The sequence below is a fragment of the Molothrus aeneus genome, chromosome 9, assembly GCF_037042795.1.
Source record: "Molothrus aeneus isolate 106 chromosome 9, BPBGC_Maene_1.0, whole genome shotgun sequence".
NCBI lineage: Eukaryota > Metazoa > Chordata > Aves > Passeriformes > Icteridae > Molothrus > Molothrus aeneus.
This window is the reverse complement of record NC_089654.1, coordinates 10619528-10634347: the sequence shown is the minus strand read 5'-3', so window position 1 is coordinate 10634347 and position 14820 is coordinate 10619528. Positions and strand designations below refer to the sequence as shown.

General features: G+C 46.4%; 1 protein-coding gene across 4 annotated transcripts in view; it reads left to right on the top strand.

Annotated features, from left to right (window-relative positions):
• ST3GAL3 (ST3 beta-galactoside alpha-2,3-sialyltransferase 3) overlaps positions 1 to 14820 on the top strand; it is a 173551-nt gene that overhangs the window by 153019 nt on the left and 5712 nt on the right. For all 4 annotated transcript variants that reach the window (XM_066555424.1, XM_066555422.1, XM_066555421.1 and 1 more), the window contains one exon: positions 3999 to 4145. In XM_066555424.1, the coding sequence (XP_066411521.1) occupies positions 3999 to 4145 (147 nt within the window). The remainder of the gene's footprint in view (positions 1 to 3998; positions 4146 to 14820) is intronic.

The following is a 14820-nucleotide window of genomic DNA, read 5'->3' as shown; positions in this document are numbered from 1 at the left end:
TATGTCTGTACTGCTAAAGGCATTTCTGGTCCCCAGAAACCATTGGCACACAGCTTGCAAGGCCAAGCTCAAGACTTGTGGCAGAGAATTGACAAGCAGAGAAGGCTGCCAGTGATTTCTGGGCTTTGCCATTCCCAGCTCACACTGCTTGCTGGGCACCAGTTCAGGTCAGAGACTCATCATGGCCACATCTGCAGCAGTGGTCATGTTGGACCTTTCCAGGTCTAACCTGCACTGGGCAGTCTCTGTGTGGCTGGGAGGCATCCCAAGGGGCTCCTGCCTCAGCACTGGCTGCTGTGGGGCTGTAGCTCTTCAACCATTTGGTTAAAAGCAGCACTGCTTGGTGACACAGGAGCACCCAAGCACACAGAGGGCCATGAGCAGGAACACAGGCTTTGAACTGGTCTAACACTAGATTATTATCCTGAGACAAGATGGTAGAATTTGGGAGGGTTTTGTCTTAGCAAAAGCCTCAAATAACGAGAGTCCTTCTCAGTGGTTTGAGAGAGTTTTATTTTCATAACTCAACAGAGGAGGTGTGGTGCTTGCTTTGGTATGTCTTTGGGGCATGGCTCAAGGGTGTGTGTGGTGAGATAGCACTGACACATTGTGCAGGGTATTGCAAGCCAGATTTGGCACAGCCATGTCCATGATGCTTAACTTCTTTTGGAGTCACTTGTCCCCCAGCTTGCCCCGTAGGTTGTATATGGTCCATTAGGTCCAGATTAAGGGTTAGCAGCTAATGAATGTAAATGTACAATAAGGAGAGCTTGGAAGCTCTGTAGATGCAGCCAGGGAGTAGTTATAGCCACTTCCTCTCTAATAATGTGTCTCCTCTTATTTGGCACTTCTTTGCTAAGAGGAAAGGAGGGGATAGCCCTTGGACCTGAGAGTGCTGCTCTGCTGCATTCTCTGCAGCACAGCCTGGGAAATGTCCCTAGATCCTACAGGGTGTTGTCTTGCCCATGCCACAAGCTGGGCATGAGGCAGTGCTTCATTTTCAACAGGCAGCAGGAGTAGCAGAATCTCAGCAGGCTGCCACAGAAGAACAGGGCTCAGTTTCTATAGCTCAAACCAAATCAAGACTAAAGTACTGACACTAAAGTAATGACACATAGTTAATCAACAATTGTACTTTTTATATAGTTTGGTTCAAGGCAGCTCCATTTTCTTCAAGACTGTCTAATTCCCCAGTTACTGTTTAATCCCTTTGATGGTTGCTTCTTTTTTAAAGATAAGCACTTTGGAGCAAGTGCCCAGTTATGTGTATGTGATCTGGGCACGTGTGGACGCACACACACTTTGCTCCATATTCTTCTCTTAGGCAGGTGCTGTTATCCTCACCATTTGCTGTGGGTGAGTTCTGCAAGCGCCCCTGTGCTGCCCTAATAGCTACTGCCCTCAGTGAATAGCAGGGGTGATCATTTTGACAGTATTTTCAAGAGGCACCTCTCTAGCCCACAGGATTCTGACTGCAGCAGTGGGATTGAGGCTGCATCTCACCACTGAAAGCTGCAGAATTTTGCCTTCAAGGGGGACATATATTAAACTATAGCTACTGCAGTGTTGGAGGGTGCTAACATCAATTAGGCATAATTAAGAAACTGTCATCAGATCATCCGTTTCCAGATGTGATTTTTAGTGTAATGCAAAACAATTTGCTAAGGACATCCTGTGAATTTCTGATAGTTATAGAGGCCAAATCAGATACATCTACTACAATTCAAGAGGTTAGGAAGGTAGGTAGTCGCTGGTATTTTAATCATTTTTGGGAGCAGAGCAGGTGGTACTAAGATAGTGGCATGTCAGGAACTACTGAAGAACAGAAGCAGATGAGAATTACCTTGTATTTTTCCATAAATATCATTGGATGTATTGTAGAAAGAATAAAGTCAGACAGATATTTGGTGACCAAACGAAAGTTCACTTTCAATTTCTGTCTACTGTTATTCTCCAGACAGAGTATGCCTGAAAGAAAGTTTGGCAGTCCTCCCATAAGGTTGGGTAATGTGATTAATTCTCTGTGGTTTGCAAGACTCACATTAGAAAGTTAGCTCTTAAATGTTAAATTGGCCAGTGAAATTCCCTCCAGGCAAAGACCCCGTGTCTCCCTTGAGCGGTACCGTGGGAATGGGCCCAGTGCAAGTGTGGGTGGTGTTAACACCATGGTGCTCCCAATGACGACACAGTCTCAGGGATGTAACCATTTACTCACTGTGTTTTGGACACTGTAACTACAGCTCTGATGAGGGAAAGGGTTTGTGGCACGTCCGCTTACCAACTGATGCAATCCCAGTGACATACAAATGTCATCTTCTATGCAAAACATAAAGCAGAGAAATCAGAATTAAAACTGTCATGTCTGGAAAGACAGGATGTTCTTGGATATTTTGAAATTTGGGGCAATGTTCTTATCCTTGCCTAATAAACTTTTTCCATTTTTTGAAACCCCTACTTGATATTTTTTGGCTACCAGTGAATTAACAGTTAACTAAAGTGACTAGAATAAAACCAGTATTGTTTCTGTGAGTATCAATTGAAATTAGGCAGTGAGAACTAAATTATTCTGCTGCTTTTCCTGACATCTAGAGCTGGAACAGTGGGATGTAAGAAGATCTTGTCATTTCAGGTGTGCTCTGTTACTGTTGTGCTGCAAATGTTTGAACTTAATGTCTTATTGATTTAGCCATAAGCAGTTTTTGCCTGTTTGTTTTCAGATTAGAGTAATTCTGGTGCACTGTAGTGGGGTTCTACATAGCACATGAGTTGTGCTCCCAGCTCTGCACATCTCAGCTAGGATATGGGTGGCATTCTTTGCTTGGAAAACATTTTCCTTCAGACTGGTCAGGCAATCAGAAGTGAACACAGTCATGTGCCAAAAAAGCCAATTCCTTTGAATGAGAAGCAGAAACTCAAAACATTGTTCCCAACCTTTTTGAACATGCAATAGCATTGCTCACCAGTTCAGGGTAAACCATTGTAAATGAGAAATATAAGAGTGCAGTTGGTTTCTACATCTCAGCTAAGAGCTGTCACCCTTGGTGACTGTCTGAGCATGTCCTCTGAATTTGTGATATTTCCAATACGACCAGTCTTGGATACTCAACAAATGAAAATGTGGGTGGATTTCTCAGCCTCTCCCTAGGCCCTGGGGCAAAGTTGCCTCTGGATTTATCTATCTGGCTAAAGGGGAGCTAGAAAAGTCAGTGAGCTAGGATTTTACACTGGAAACACTTTGCTGTCCCAGCAGAACACACAGGAGCTGTACAGCACTGCTGTCACAGTGCCAGAGCCCAGTGAAATGGGAAGGGCTAAGGCTGGACATCAGTGCAAATTGCAGGTCAGCAGATGGGAAAGGGCAGTTGTGATATCCCCTGGATGCTACGACCCATCTCTGACTGGCTTCCCACTGCTTCTTGTTTTCCCTGTGTGCTTTGGAGGGAATGGCACAGGCCAGAGTGCCCCCTCACTATCAAGGTGCCCCTGAGAAAAGGAAGGGATCTTGGAACACACTGCCTGATCTCCTCTCCATCTCCCAGAGCTGTTTAACAACCTTAAACTGCATTTGCCATCAGTAAAATAAGGTGTTTGTGCTGTTCCTCAGTTTGGCTCCTGTATGGTGACCTGTTTGGGATAAGTATTCTCCTTAGCCTAGCTGGAAGCCAGTAACGTGCATTAACATTGTAATCCACTGTCTGTGTCTGTTTTAATTTCAGAAGGCTAATGTATCCCTTGTGATTCATCCTCCAGCTCATCTGCTGCCCTGTTCTCAGGACAGCAAAGCTGTGGAAGGGGAGTCTGACCATTTGCATTAATTTCTTTACAAGCTGGGAGCCTATCAACCCTGCAAGCTGGCAGGTTGAATATAGCCAAATACCATGTTCCTGATTTTCTGCTTAGTCACAGCAGTGCCCCCATGAGCAGAGACAATAAGAGGAAATTTTTGATAAAGATGACAGCCTGCTAATGACTTCCATTGCTGCTTTCTCTCCTCTCAGAACATCCCCACCCTGGGAAGCGTAGCAATAACCATGGCGCTGCACAACTGCGATGAGGTGGCGGTGGCTGGCTTTGGCTATGACATGAGCTCACCCAATGCACCGCTGCACTACTATGAGAACATCAAGATGTCTGCCATCAAAGAGGTAGGGAGCTCCTGCCAAGCACATCCTCCTCCCAAACCCACTGGCCACCCCAATTCCAGAGCCTGACTGGGATCGTGATGTCAGCTTACAGCTGTGCTGTGTGGATCAAAACTCAGCTCCGCTCATGCATCTGCTTGTAAAATTCTAGACATTCTCCCAAGCTCAGTGTATGTTAAAAATGGTTATTACTGCTGGGAAAAGTTCTCTGGAATGTGTATATAATGTAATTTCTTCTTTGAGTGGCAGGGAAAGGATTCACATAAATGTTAACCCAAGGAGTGTGAAAGGGAGCAGTTCTGCTCTGGGGTTGAAAAGATGCGCCCTCTCCTGCTTTTTGATCCATTGGATTGCTCTCTACTCCATAGGCTTCTTTTGTGAGCTGATCCCCTCCTCAGGCCCTGGGAAGTATGGGGGAGGTGAGATCAGCCTGTGTACCTGAGCTCTCAGCTGACTCTTCAGCAGCACCTCACTGCTGTGAGCACCACTGGGTCTGTGGAGACTGCTCTGTAAAGACAGGTCCACATTAAACACATTTTCTGCTACTATCACAGTGAGACAAACAGCATTTTTGGAGGAACAAAATCTCTCATATTGGTATAATGCAGCAGTATAGATGCCTTCAGGTCTGTCCATTTCCTGTACCAAACTACAGCAAACTTGGACACTGGTCAAAGCTTCTGTAGTAGGAAGGTTTGTGCTTTTATGGGAGAGCTCCTTCTTTCCCAGCGCAGATGTGACCCAGGTCTTCCTAAGATTGCTTCTCCCTCTTCACCGGGTAGGGAAACTTGCTCTATCCTACTCCACACTGTGGGAAGTTGTATTTTTCATGGACAGTAGCTGTCCCCTGGCACCTGGCATTTGCTCACCCCAAGGACTTTACCACTGATTCAGACCAGGAGGGAAGCTGGGAAGTTGTGTTTTTCCAAATCACAAGACTGTACGTGTCTTAGTACTCTCACAGGCTGCAGGCTGCATGACCCTAGGCAGAGTGAGAGGAATTATAAATCAATGATTAGTCAGCTTGAGAAATGAGAAGAGTGTGTCTAATTGTCAGAGTAATGAGACTTTGAAGCATGAAGCTCTCCGCAGAGGCTAAGGAAACAGAGTTTAGGAAAGACTGTGAGGAGGTCCTCAATACAACAAGGGACCTGACACAGTGGTCCTGAGGTACCTTCTGGGCCTCTGGAGGTGGCAAGAGAGTCTGCTTAGCTCAATGGGGTAACCATGGATTTAATTAGTCCTTGCTGGGGAAATGAGTGCCTATTTGAGGATTTAAGGGGTATGTCCAAAGAAGTAAATTGAATTGAGGTGATGTCTAGCTTATGAAATCCCTGAATGGAAAATAGCCAAGGAATATAACTTTTGCAGTAGTAGAGGAGGTCTCACCATCTGCTTATAACCATTGCCAGAGACAGGACCCTGGGCTCTCCAGGCCCAGGTCTGAGGCAGTACAGCTGATCCTTTATCTTCAGCAAAGAGATGGCTAGGCCAGAGTGAAAATGGCTACAGATGCCTGAGTCCAGCAGGGAGTACAGAGACTCTTCAAGAAAGTTTCAGGAAAAGCTTTTGGTGTCACTGTTTTCAGTCTGGTGAATCAGCTGCCTTTGGTGAAGAATCATTTTTGCCCAGTTGTTCTTCCTGTCTCATAAGGATGTCATTCCCACGGTCAGATTTTGGACATGAGGACACCACTGGAACTAACAAGAATGAAGTCTTCTTTTATTTCATCCTTGGACAAATCAATGGGAAAATTTGGCAAAGAGTTGGATAACGGAGTCTCTGGTTGAACTTGCAGGTCCGCATCACTTGGATCTCTGATTTTGGAGGCCAGCAGCCCAAATGGGATCCAAGGTTGCTGGAAGGCTGGAGGAGGTCACTCTTAGACTTTGTATGGGGTCTCAGGAATAGTTAGATGAGGATGAACACGTGAAATGCAACCAGAGAAGTCTCCTAGAGAGAGCAGTTGGTGCTGATTTGCCAGGGCTCTGCTGTCTGGAAGCCATCAGTCATCATGTCCTGTACAGAGGTGAGGGAGCGTTGAAAGGTTCTGGTGAAGCCTCAGTAATTCAGATGTCAGTGGATTTGTTTCTGCGGCTGGGGCTGTTGTTGGGAGCTCTGCAGCCCAGTGGAGCTGGTTCTAGGAGGAAGGTTCCTGTTCCACTTGAAGGCTGGTTACCTGATATGTGTCTGCCCATCCAATCCTCACATCCTCACCCACGGGCTCCTCTTACATTTCACTGCCCTGGTACAAGAAAAGCCATCTGTTCCCAAGTATCAATAATTAATGCTCCTCCTGCCTCAGCCCCTCCCAATATGACAAATTGTTTGTGATATTGTGGAATGTGAAGGGCAAAGAGAGGATCACATTTCTTTCTCTCCTATTTAATATTAATGGTAGCTAGTAATTGTTAGTCATCTGAGGGAAGTTGAAAGGTGAAGGGCATAATAGCTGGGTTGTGTCTTCTGCACTTGCCTTCAAAGAATGCAGAAATAGAGATTTGCCCCACTCCAGACTGGAAGCACCTGCGTGATGGAAGGGATTTGACATTGCTGCATGCACCTGCATGCAGCTTGCAAATGGGGAGGCTGGCCTGCACTGGCACCCTGTGTCAAACCTTGCCCTTGGTATTAGTGAAAGAAGACTGACCCAGAGCCAAGATCCACCAAGGATTTGTCTGTTCCATCTGCTCTGACACCCAAAGGTCCAAGAGCATCCACAGGATTTTTCTCAGTGTTTCTTTGGACCTCTGGGATTGTGTCTAGGCCTAGTTCTTCCTGGTCCTCCTCTACATTTCAGCCTCTAAAGGAGCCACTAAAGCAGGCTATACTTTGAAATTATGCAAGTATCATCTTTGTCCTCTGGCCTGCAGACCCATGGAGGCTGGAGTGTTCATTCCTGGGCAGGGGAATGGAACAGGTTTGCTTAACATGGCATCATCACAGCACTGAACTGCAATGGGATACAGCTGATCCACCACAATGAACATCCCAGGCCAGAGCCCCTGCAGTTTGACCAGGCTTTGGTGGGGCAGAATCTCTATTTCTGAAGTTCAAATCTCTTCAATAACTGCCAAGCTCCTCCAGCCTGAGTGTCTGAAAATCTTCAGTGTTTAAGCCTAGAGAGCAGCTGCAGGGAAGCACTCCAGCTCCACCCTGAAAACATCACTGTCTTTACAGAGGAAATGTAAACACCAGCAGTGTCCTGGGCCTGGAGCTGCCACACATGTGTGTGTGGATTGTGGGAGCCTGTTGGGCAGTATCCCTCTAGCCCCATCCCTTGCCTGGTATCTGCAGGGCAAATGGGCTTGCTGGTGAGCAGGAGTCCTCTCAGCAAGGTGTGTCACTGATTTACACTTGAGGCTGCTTGACATCTCTCTGGACACCCTTGAAACCCTGTGAGTCATCTCCAAGGAATTTGTTCTGATTATATAAAAAAGCCAGCAAAATGCACTCACTTGCTCACGGCTGGGTGGAGATGCCTCTCCCGTGCCAAGACTGAGGTGATAAAATCTCTGTGGAAATGAATCTGATTTTTCCTGTTGCTCTGTGGCACTGGCAGCTGAATTTCCAAAAGGAGAAACAGGCATACCCAGTCCATAGTTTAGCTCAGCCTGTGCATTCCCCACAGGAGTAAAATCTCTCAAGGTCCAAGATTGTGCTGCTATTGCTACCACAGAAGCTAGCTGCCTGCACTGAGTCTTCTAGGATCTCCAGCTCCTGAGGGCTGGACAGGCATTTCCTGCCCCAGAAGAAAAGGATCTGCAAAGAGGGAGATGCACTGGAACTTGATCACTGTTAATAGTCAAGGAGAAGTGTATGGTGTACTACTATTCTGTAGTATGGCTGCAAACATGTGTGGATTTTCCTGTGCTTGGGAATGCTTGTCAGAGTTAATTTCTCTAATTTAGTACTGGATAGCTTCTTTACCCTCTCTCCTGGGTAGCTCAGTGTACTCTGGCCAGGGTATGTCCAGGTAGACCTGGTGGAGGAGACCCTTTTCTATGCTTCAGTGTGCTCAGGAGAGCTGGAAGCACACTGGGGTGGTGCTTTCAGTTTCAGGTGTGAGCTGCAAGATCAATGCAATTGAAAATGTGCCTCAAGGCCATTTCTTGTGTCTCTGCACTGCTCCCTGTCATGGCTGGGGTGCAGACTCCTGGCCTGCACTTCAGCAGGAGATTTCTGGGTGGTGTCAGGACAAACTTTGTTCTCTCATCTGTTACTGGGACTCCAGTGCCCAACAGACCCAGTGCTGTTGTATAAACTCTCACAGGGGATTTTTCAGCTCCTATCCCATCTCTTTGTTTTAGCTTGCAAAATGCAGAATGGCCAAGTGTGTCATCTCTGTTCAGTTACTATTTTCCCTATTCCAAATAACTTTGCAACAGCTTTTGTCCCTTGCCTGCTTCCATGAATGCTGTACAAAAAATTGAGTCTTTGCCAAGGTGTCTGCTCACTTGTTTCTGTTTTCATGGCAATGAATCTATTGGAGCTGGATTTTCATATACTTTATTGTATTTTTATGTCTTGCTCAGGTCCTGTAATGCTTCCTGTCCAAGCACTCCATAAAAATGTATTTTTATCACAGGTCACTGTCTTCTATTAATGTAGAAGTGTCAGACCCACTGGGAGCATAGCGAAGGAAATGTGGAAATGGTGGTGAGGAAAAGGAATAATTTTAAAATAGAGTAAAATAGAAATTATTTAAGGATGGGAAAGTGACTGTTTAGAATAGTAAAAACATATCCATAAGGAGCTTATGAAACTGAGAGAGCAGGGGGCTGTGCTAAATCATGGGAACGCAGCACAAGACAGGCTCCCAGCATCCCTCCTCCATGTGCTCTGCCCCAGCACAGTCTTCCCAAGCCTCATGATCCAGAGGTGAGCTTCTATCCCTGGTCATTTCTTGCAGGAGCAAGGATGTGAGCAAGGAGTTACCTCAGGTGCCATACAAGGAACATCCTGGGCTGTCTTCTCAGCAGCTGGCTGCAGACTGCCTCACACACTTATGAGTGGCAAAAAGGGCAATTCATGGTTCAAAGCCACCCTTGCTCATGCCGAGCCTGCCTGCAGTGTTTGTGTCCCACAGGGGAGCTGCTGGCGGGTCTTTTTTTACTGGAGAAGCAGGTCAAGCTCCAGCACTGCTGTTGGAGGTGTCAGCTCCTTTGATACAGCTGTGCCCAGCACCTCAGTGACTCAGTGCCTGACCTGAGGGGGAGGTGGCGGGGCAGCTTTTGACGGCTTCTTTCTGATCACTGGCCCCTTCCCCAGCAGGTCTTTGTGGGATTCTGAGGACACCATCTTGTAACACTTCTCATTCAGCCTGTGTAAGGGCTGTCACAAGGGCCAGGGGAGGTGGCCTGCAGCATGCAGTGACACACAGCTTTGTCTCTGTCTCTCCCCGACAGCAGCTACCTCTCAGAATAATCCGCAAACATCGAGTTTGGAGTCTTGAACCATAAAGGCACAGACAATAGTGCTTTATCATCATCTGGGCTCTCTCTGGGAAGCCGCCTTTTGCATTTTAAATCAACACAACTTGCTTGGGAGGGGGTGGTAGGGCTGCTTCAGGCTTCCAAGTACCTTAAAGTTTGTGGTAGCCAACAAGAAGAACAAAACTCCTTTGAAAGCCGGGCAGATGTCTGGCTTGGTGATTTATAGACTGAAAACATGGCTATTGGAGCCTGGCTGATGAATTGTGATTGCAGTACAAGGAGTGGTGCAGACTGAAATGGAGGTCAGCTTTTGAGGGGGAGGTTAGGGGCTGGGGCAGGGGCACCTCTGAAAGGGCAGTGCTTTTTCTTGGGGCCGGCAGTGATGACTGATGAAGTTTATACATTTTTGTCTTTGTTTAAAAGCCACCTGTTTGACAATGTTGGGGCTGAGCAAAGGCCTCACATGCTGTTCCTGTGCATAAGGACTGTGTGTCTGTATAAGAGAAATCTGGAAAAGATTGTTGGAATAGCAGCCCTGACCAGAGCACAGGTATTGCCTTGTTCAGAAGGACAGAAGTACTGTGACACTCAGGATATCACTGTGCACTAAGAACAGCAAGGAAAGTACAGCTGGAGAATGGACAGAAACAGCACTGGGGTTTGGACAAGTTCTCTATAGGAGAAGGCAGTAAAAGATCTACAGAGGTGCGTTAGAGCCCAGCTGCTGACCCCAGCATTGAACACAGATGTCTGTGGGGTGCTGGGTGCCCCCAGAAATGGCACTGTCAGGGATGTACAGTAGGGCTGTACATCTCCTTGTCAAAAGGAGAGCCCAGGTATTCCCAGACACAGTGGCTGGCACAGCTCTTGTCACCAGCTGGGAGGGCACGAGAAGAGCTGTGGGCTTTTCGCAGCTGCTTTTAGCATGTATGAAGACCTGGCAAAGGGACATTTTAGGAAATAGCCTTTGATCAAGTGCCTTCATGGTTAAATTAAATGGAAAGTCAACAGAAGGGATGATATAACTCAGATTTTGCTTCCAAAAGGAGGGAGCTTGATAAGCAGGGCTGTATATAGGCTCAGCAGTGGTGGAGGGGTGCTCAGTGGAATTGGGGCATGCATGCAGACTCTGACCTCTCTGGATTTAGGCCTAGCCTTGGAGAATGGGCTACTAAAAGCACATTCACTGAAGAGTTCATGGACTTATTGTAGACTTGAAGTCTTGTTTGTGACAGTACAATAATTATCTGTGATTCATATTTGCAGCAAGGGGAAAACTGGCAGAAAAAGGCTGTAAATATAATTTCATAAAGAACTGCTTCAAAGTGGTGTTAGAAGTAATAGAAGAGCATCAAAAGACTTCACTCCTGATAACTGGAAGGGATAGAGATAAAGTAGAAATAGGCAAAAGTCAAGTTCAATTAGATGTTGCAAAGGAAAATTAGCAAATACTGAACAGTGTCACTGACGAACAATTAATAGGGAAGCAAGGAAAGAATATCAGGACTGACATCCAGGGAGGTGAAGGAAGCAGGATTAAAGTAGGAACCACATGAATATATATATTACCTCTGTCAGGATGATATGATGAATGTGAGGGAAAGGGTCGCTTATGGTGAGAAGTTCACAGAAAACAAAATTACTGGGTCAGCACTGAAAGGCAAGAGCTGTTGAAGCTAATGCAGAAGGTGTGAGAGCCCAAGGGATCTCTGTTCCACTTTGAGCCACTTAAGCTGCAAGTCCAGAGGAAAAGGTCCACAATAAATCTACCAGGTTCCACAGGATTAGCTTGTAGTAGATATAATACCTCTTTTTCCCTTCTTTTTTTTTTTTTTTTGGAGGCAGGAGTGGTATGGGAACAAGTCAAGGAAAATAATCCTGTCCAATTCAGAACTCTTAAACCAACCTCAGAGGTACTATTCAGAACTTCAGAGCACAGTTAAATGAAAGAATATTTAAATCCTGAAAGCAAACACAACATGGATTTACCAAAGGCAGGTTACAAAAACTAATTTAATATCTTTATTTGATTTAAAAGAAAATCATTCTTGGGACAGAGGAAGTGTAGCGGTCCCGCCTGTCAGAAGTTCAGGTAAGCATGCAATCCTGTGAGATATTATCATTAGTTCAGCTTCAGAAGCCAGGGTTTGGTGCAACACCTGTACATGAATAGTGTCTCTAAGAGAGAGCACAAAAAGCAGCACTGAATGGACAGCTGGGAGTTCCTCTGCAGGAGGTCATGTTCAGTGTTTGCTTTAATGATTTTTGGCACAGAAGGCAATGGTGTGCAAGGGGAATTTGTGATGAGACAAAGCCAGGTGTGGTCAATACAAGGGAGGATCAAAATACCATCCAGGAAGGCCATGAGCACCTTGAGAACAGGAGTGAATTGGATGGCATGAAATCTAAGATTATGAATGGAAAGTCATGCTTTTTGGGGCAATAACAGACATTTTGACTCTAATCTGGGATAGCATTATTTGGCAATGGCAGAGGAGGAAAGTGCTTAGATAGGTACAAATAAATCACTGAATAATTCAGGCTGCCAGACTGTTACTGGGGGGAAAAAGAAGACAAATGCAGCTCTGGAAAGACTAGAGGAAAGGACTTCTTGTTGAGTGAGGGAATTGCCTCTGCATGAGGCACTGATGAGCCTTTTTTCCTAGCTCATGAGAAGTAAATCTGGAATAAATAGGGGCAGAGGGAGCTACTGTAATTCTGTGAGATTTCCCAGTTTTCATGGTGTAAATGAACAGCTTGTTTTGGTAGAAGAAAGGCGTTCCTTGTTTAACTTGGTAAAATGAAGACTAAAAAGAGATACAGTTTCTCTCTCTGTGAGTGTAGTAAGAGTAAGCAGGAGCAAAAACAGCTGTTAGAAATTTAAAGTTGATGTAAGAATGACTGGGCATAAAGGAGCTGTGAGTAAATCCCCTAAAGACAAGAAGATGAGGGTGCCCAGCCATCCCTTTTGTTTCAGTACGTGCGAATCCCCAGCAGTTTCAAGCACAGTGGGGCAGTCTGATGATGAAAATTAAGCAGCTCTAGAGACAAGGCAGTGAAGGTTAAAGACAAAGATAAATTAGCACTGGTGGAGACTGGAAACCGACTGTTGCCAGTGAAGTAGCACTTCTTGCTCTGCTCTGGTTTCTGTGCAGGTTTTTGTGGAGAAGTGCTGCTGACATGCAGAAATACAGAGATGTAACAGAACTGAGAAAACTCCTTCTCTACAACTTGCTGTTTTTCTTGAATGCATTCCTCATTGACTCACTCTCTCTAATTTAGTGTTCCTGTATTTAAATTGCAGCATGCTTGATAAGACTAATGTGGTCTGAAGCTGAGGCATTCTCCGACTGTAATTGATTACAGACAGGGAGCTTACCTTCCTCCTGGGTTTGTCTCTGAAACATTTGCTTAGGCTTAAAATATTCTACTTGGCTTTTCTTGAAGCGACAGATGATGTTTTGTGCTTCTTTGTGGAATTGTCAAGATAAAAAGGATAGGTGGTTTGGGGCTGCTGCATTTGCATAACCCTGAAAGGTGGCTTTAACTGATGATAAATTTTCATCTAATAACTGTGACCAAGCACTCAGAGAGCCACTGCCACCTCCCTGGGATAAACAGCCATAACAGCACTGGCAGAATAACTCTGCTCCCTCTGCTTTGCTCTCCACTGGAAAAAGGAAATGTCCACTACTCAGAGACAGACCCAAAGCACAGGAAATCCCAGCCTGATCCCTGGAGAACAAGAAGGGTTCTGGAGCCTCCTGGGATGTTCCTGTTGTAACTCTCAAAGTTCATTGCTCCAACCATGGGCTCAAGCAAGCAGCCTGTTTGATTCCACAAGTGGAAGCTGCATTGAATGCGAGCAGCAGAGGAGAGAGGGCAGAGCCAGTCTGCCAGGTTGTAGCAGCGGTGGCGATGTGCAGGGACAGGAAGGTGGAGGTGACAGTAAATGCTCCAAACAGCCTTTGAGGTGCAGATTGACAAGAAAAGAGCTGGAGTTTTCTGCTGGCAGTGTTTGCTATTTAAGGTGTATACCCATGGTTCTATTTGAGGTGTATACACCCTGAAACCTTCTGGGGTTTAGGGTGTATTTTGTTGCCTTTTCCTGTCAGAGCAGTGGGACTGAGGTGCCTGCTTTCCTGTCAGTTTTGAGAAAACTGCTCTGGCTCTTGTCCCCACTGCTGGTGCTGGAATGCAGCTTCCTCAGTCTGATCAGCTCAGTCTGTCAGTGGGATGAGTGAGTCCCTCTGGGTAATCAGTAACCGGAGCTGGTGTTGGAGACATGCCTCATCCCTCCTGCCCGTGCTGCTCATGGGGGAGCAGCACTGCACTGAGTGCCCTGACAGTGCTCTTTGGGAGGGATGAAAGCGTGTTCTCACGAGGGAACCTCTTCCTCTGTGGGCTTACATTAGCCACAAGACATTAGAGAGTACTGATGTGGACATCACTAAATCCATGGATCAGGTGGGAGGCTGAATGGCCTTTTGTGTGACTGCTTGTAAAAAGGAGTTAGTGGCAGTGCCTGGGGTACAAAGCAGCCTGGGTGCTGAACAGCCACAGGTTGGTAGGTCTTGCCAGCAACTTTGCAGTGAGTGCTGGAGCCAGACCTAGCTGTAATGTGAGAGACTGCAATTGTGTCACCCAAAGTTTTGTTATCTACCTACTGAACTTAAATTCCTGCTCCACTTGTACTTTTCACAAAGCAGATTTCCTTCTGCCATCAGATAAGGCACTTGCACATGGCCTGAGGTGGAATTTTAGGTGGTTTGAGTTTGACTACAAGTGGCTGTTCCCCAGTTCATCTTACAAAAAACACAAACACGAACGGTTGTCCTGGCCAAAACCAGTTGGCTTCTCAGACTCTGTGATGAGGCTGAAAGGCATGGAGGAGGGCTCAGATTGTGCTATGAGGTATCAGGCTCCTGGTGCTCCAGGCAGGTTTCAACAACCATCCCAGCCAGATGCAAGTGAATGCACTGAGCCGTGGTGTCCCAGCGTGGCCTCTGTGCCTGCAGGCAGTGCTGCTGCCTGTGGGCAGGAGCTCACCCACACACTCAGGCTGAGCCTTCCCAGCAAGGGGCTGTGCTGGCACAAGTGACACTGCTGCATGGCAGGGGCCAAGCCCAGGGCCCCCAGCTGACATGCCACATGTGGAACTGTTTCCAGCACATTGAGGGATTCTGGCTCTCTGGCTCCAACACTCAGCCCTGCTCTCCCAGCTCTCTCTGTGCCACCATCGT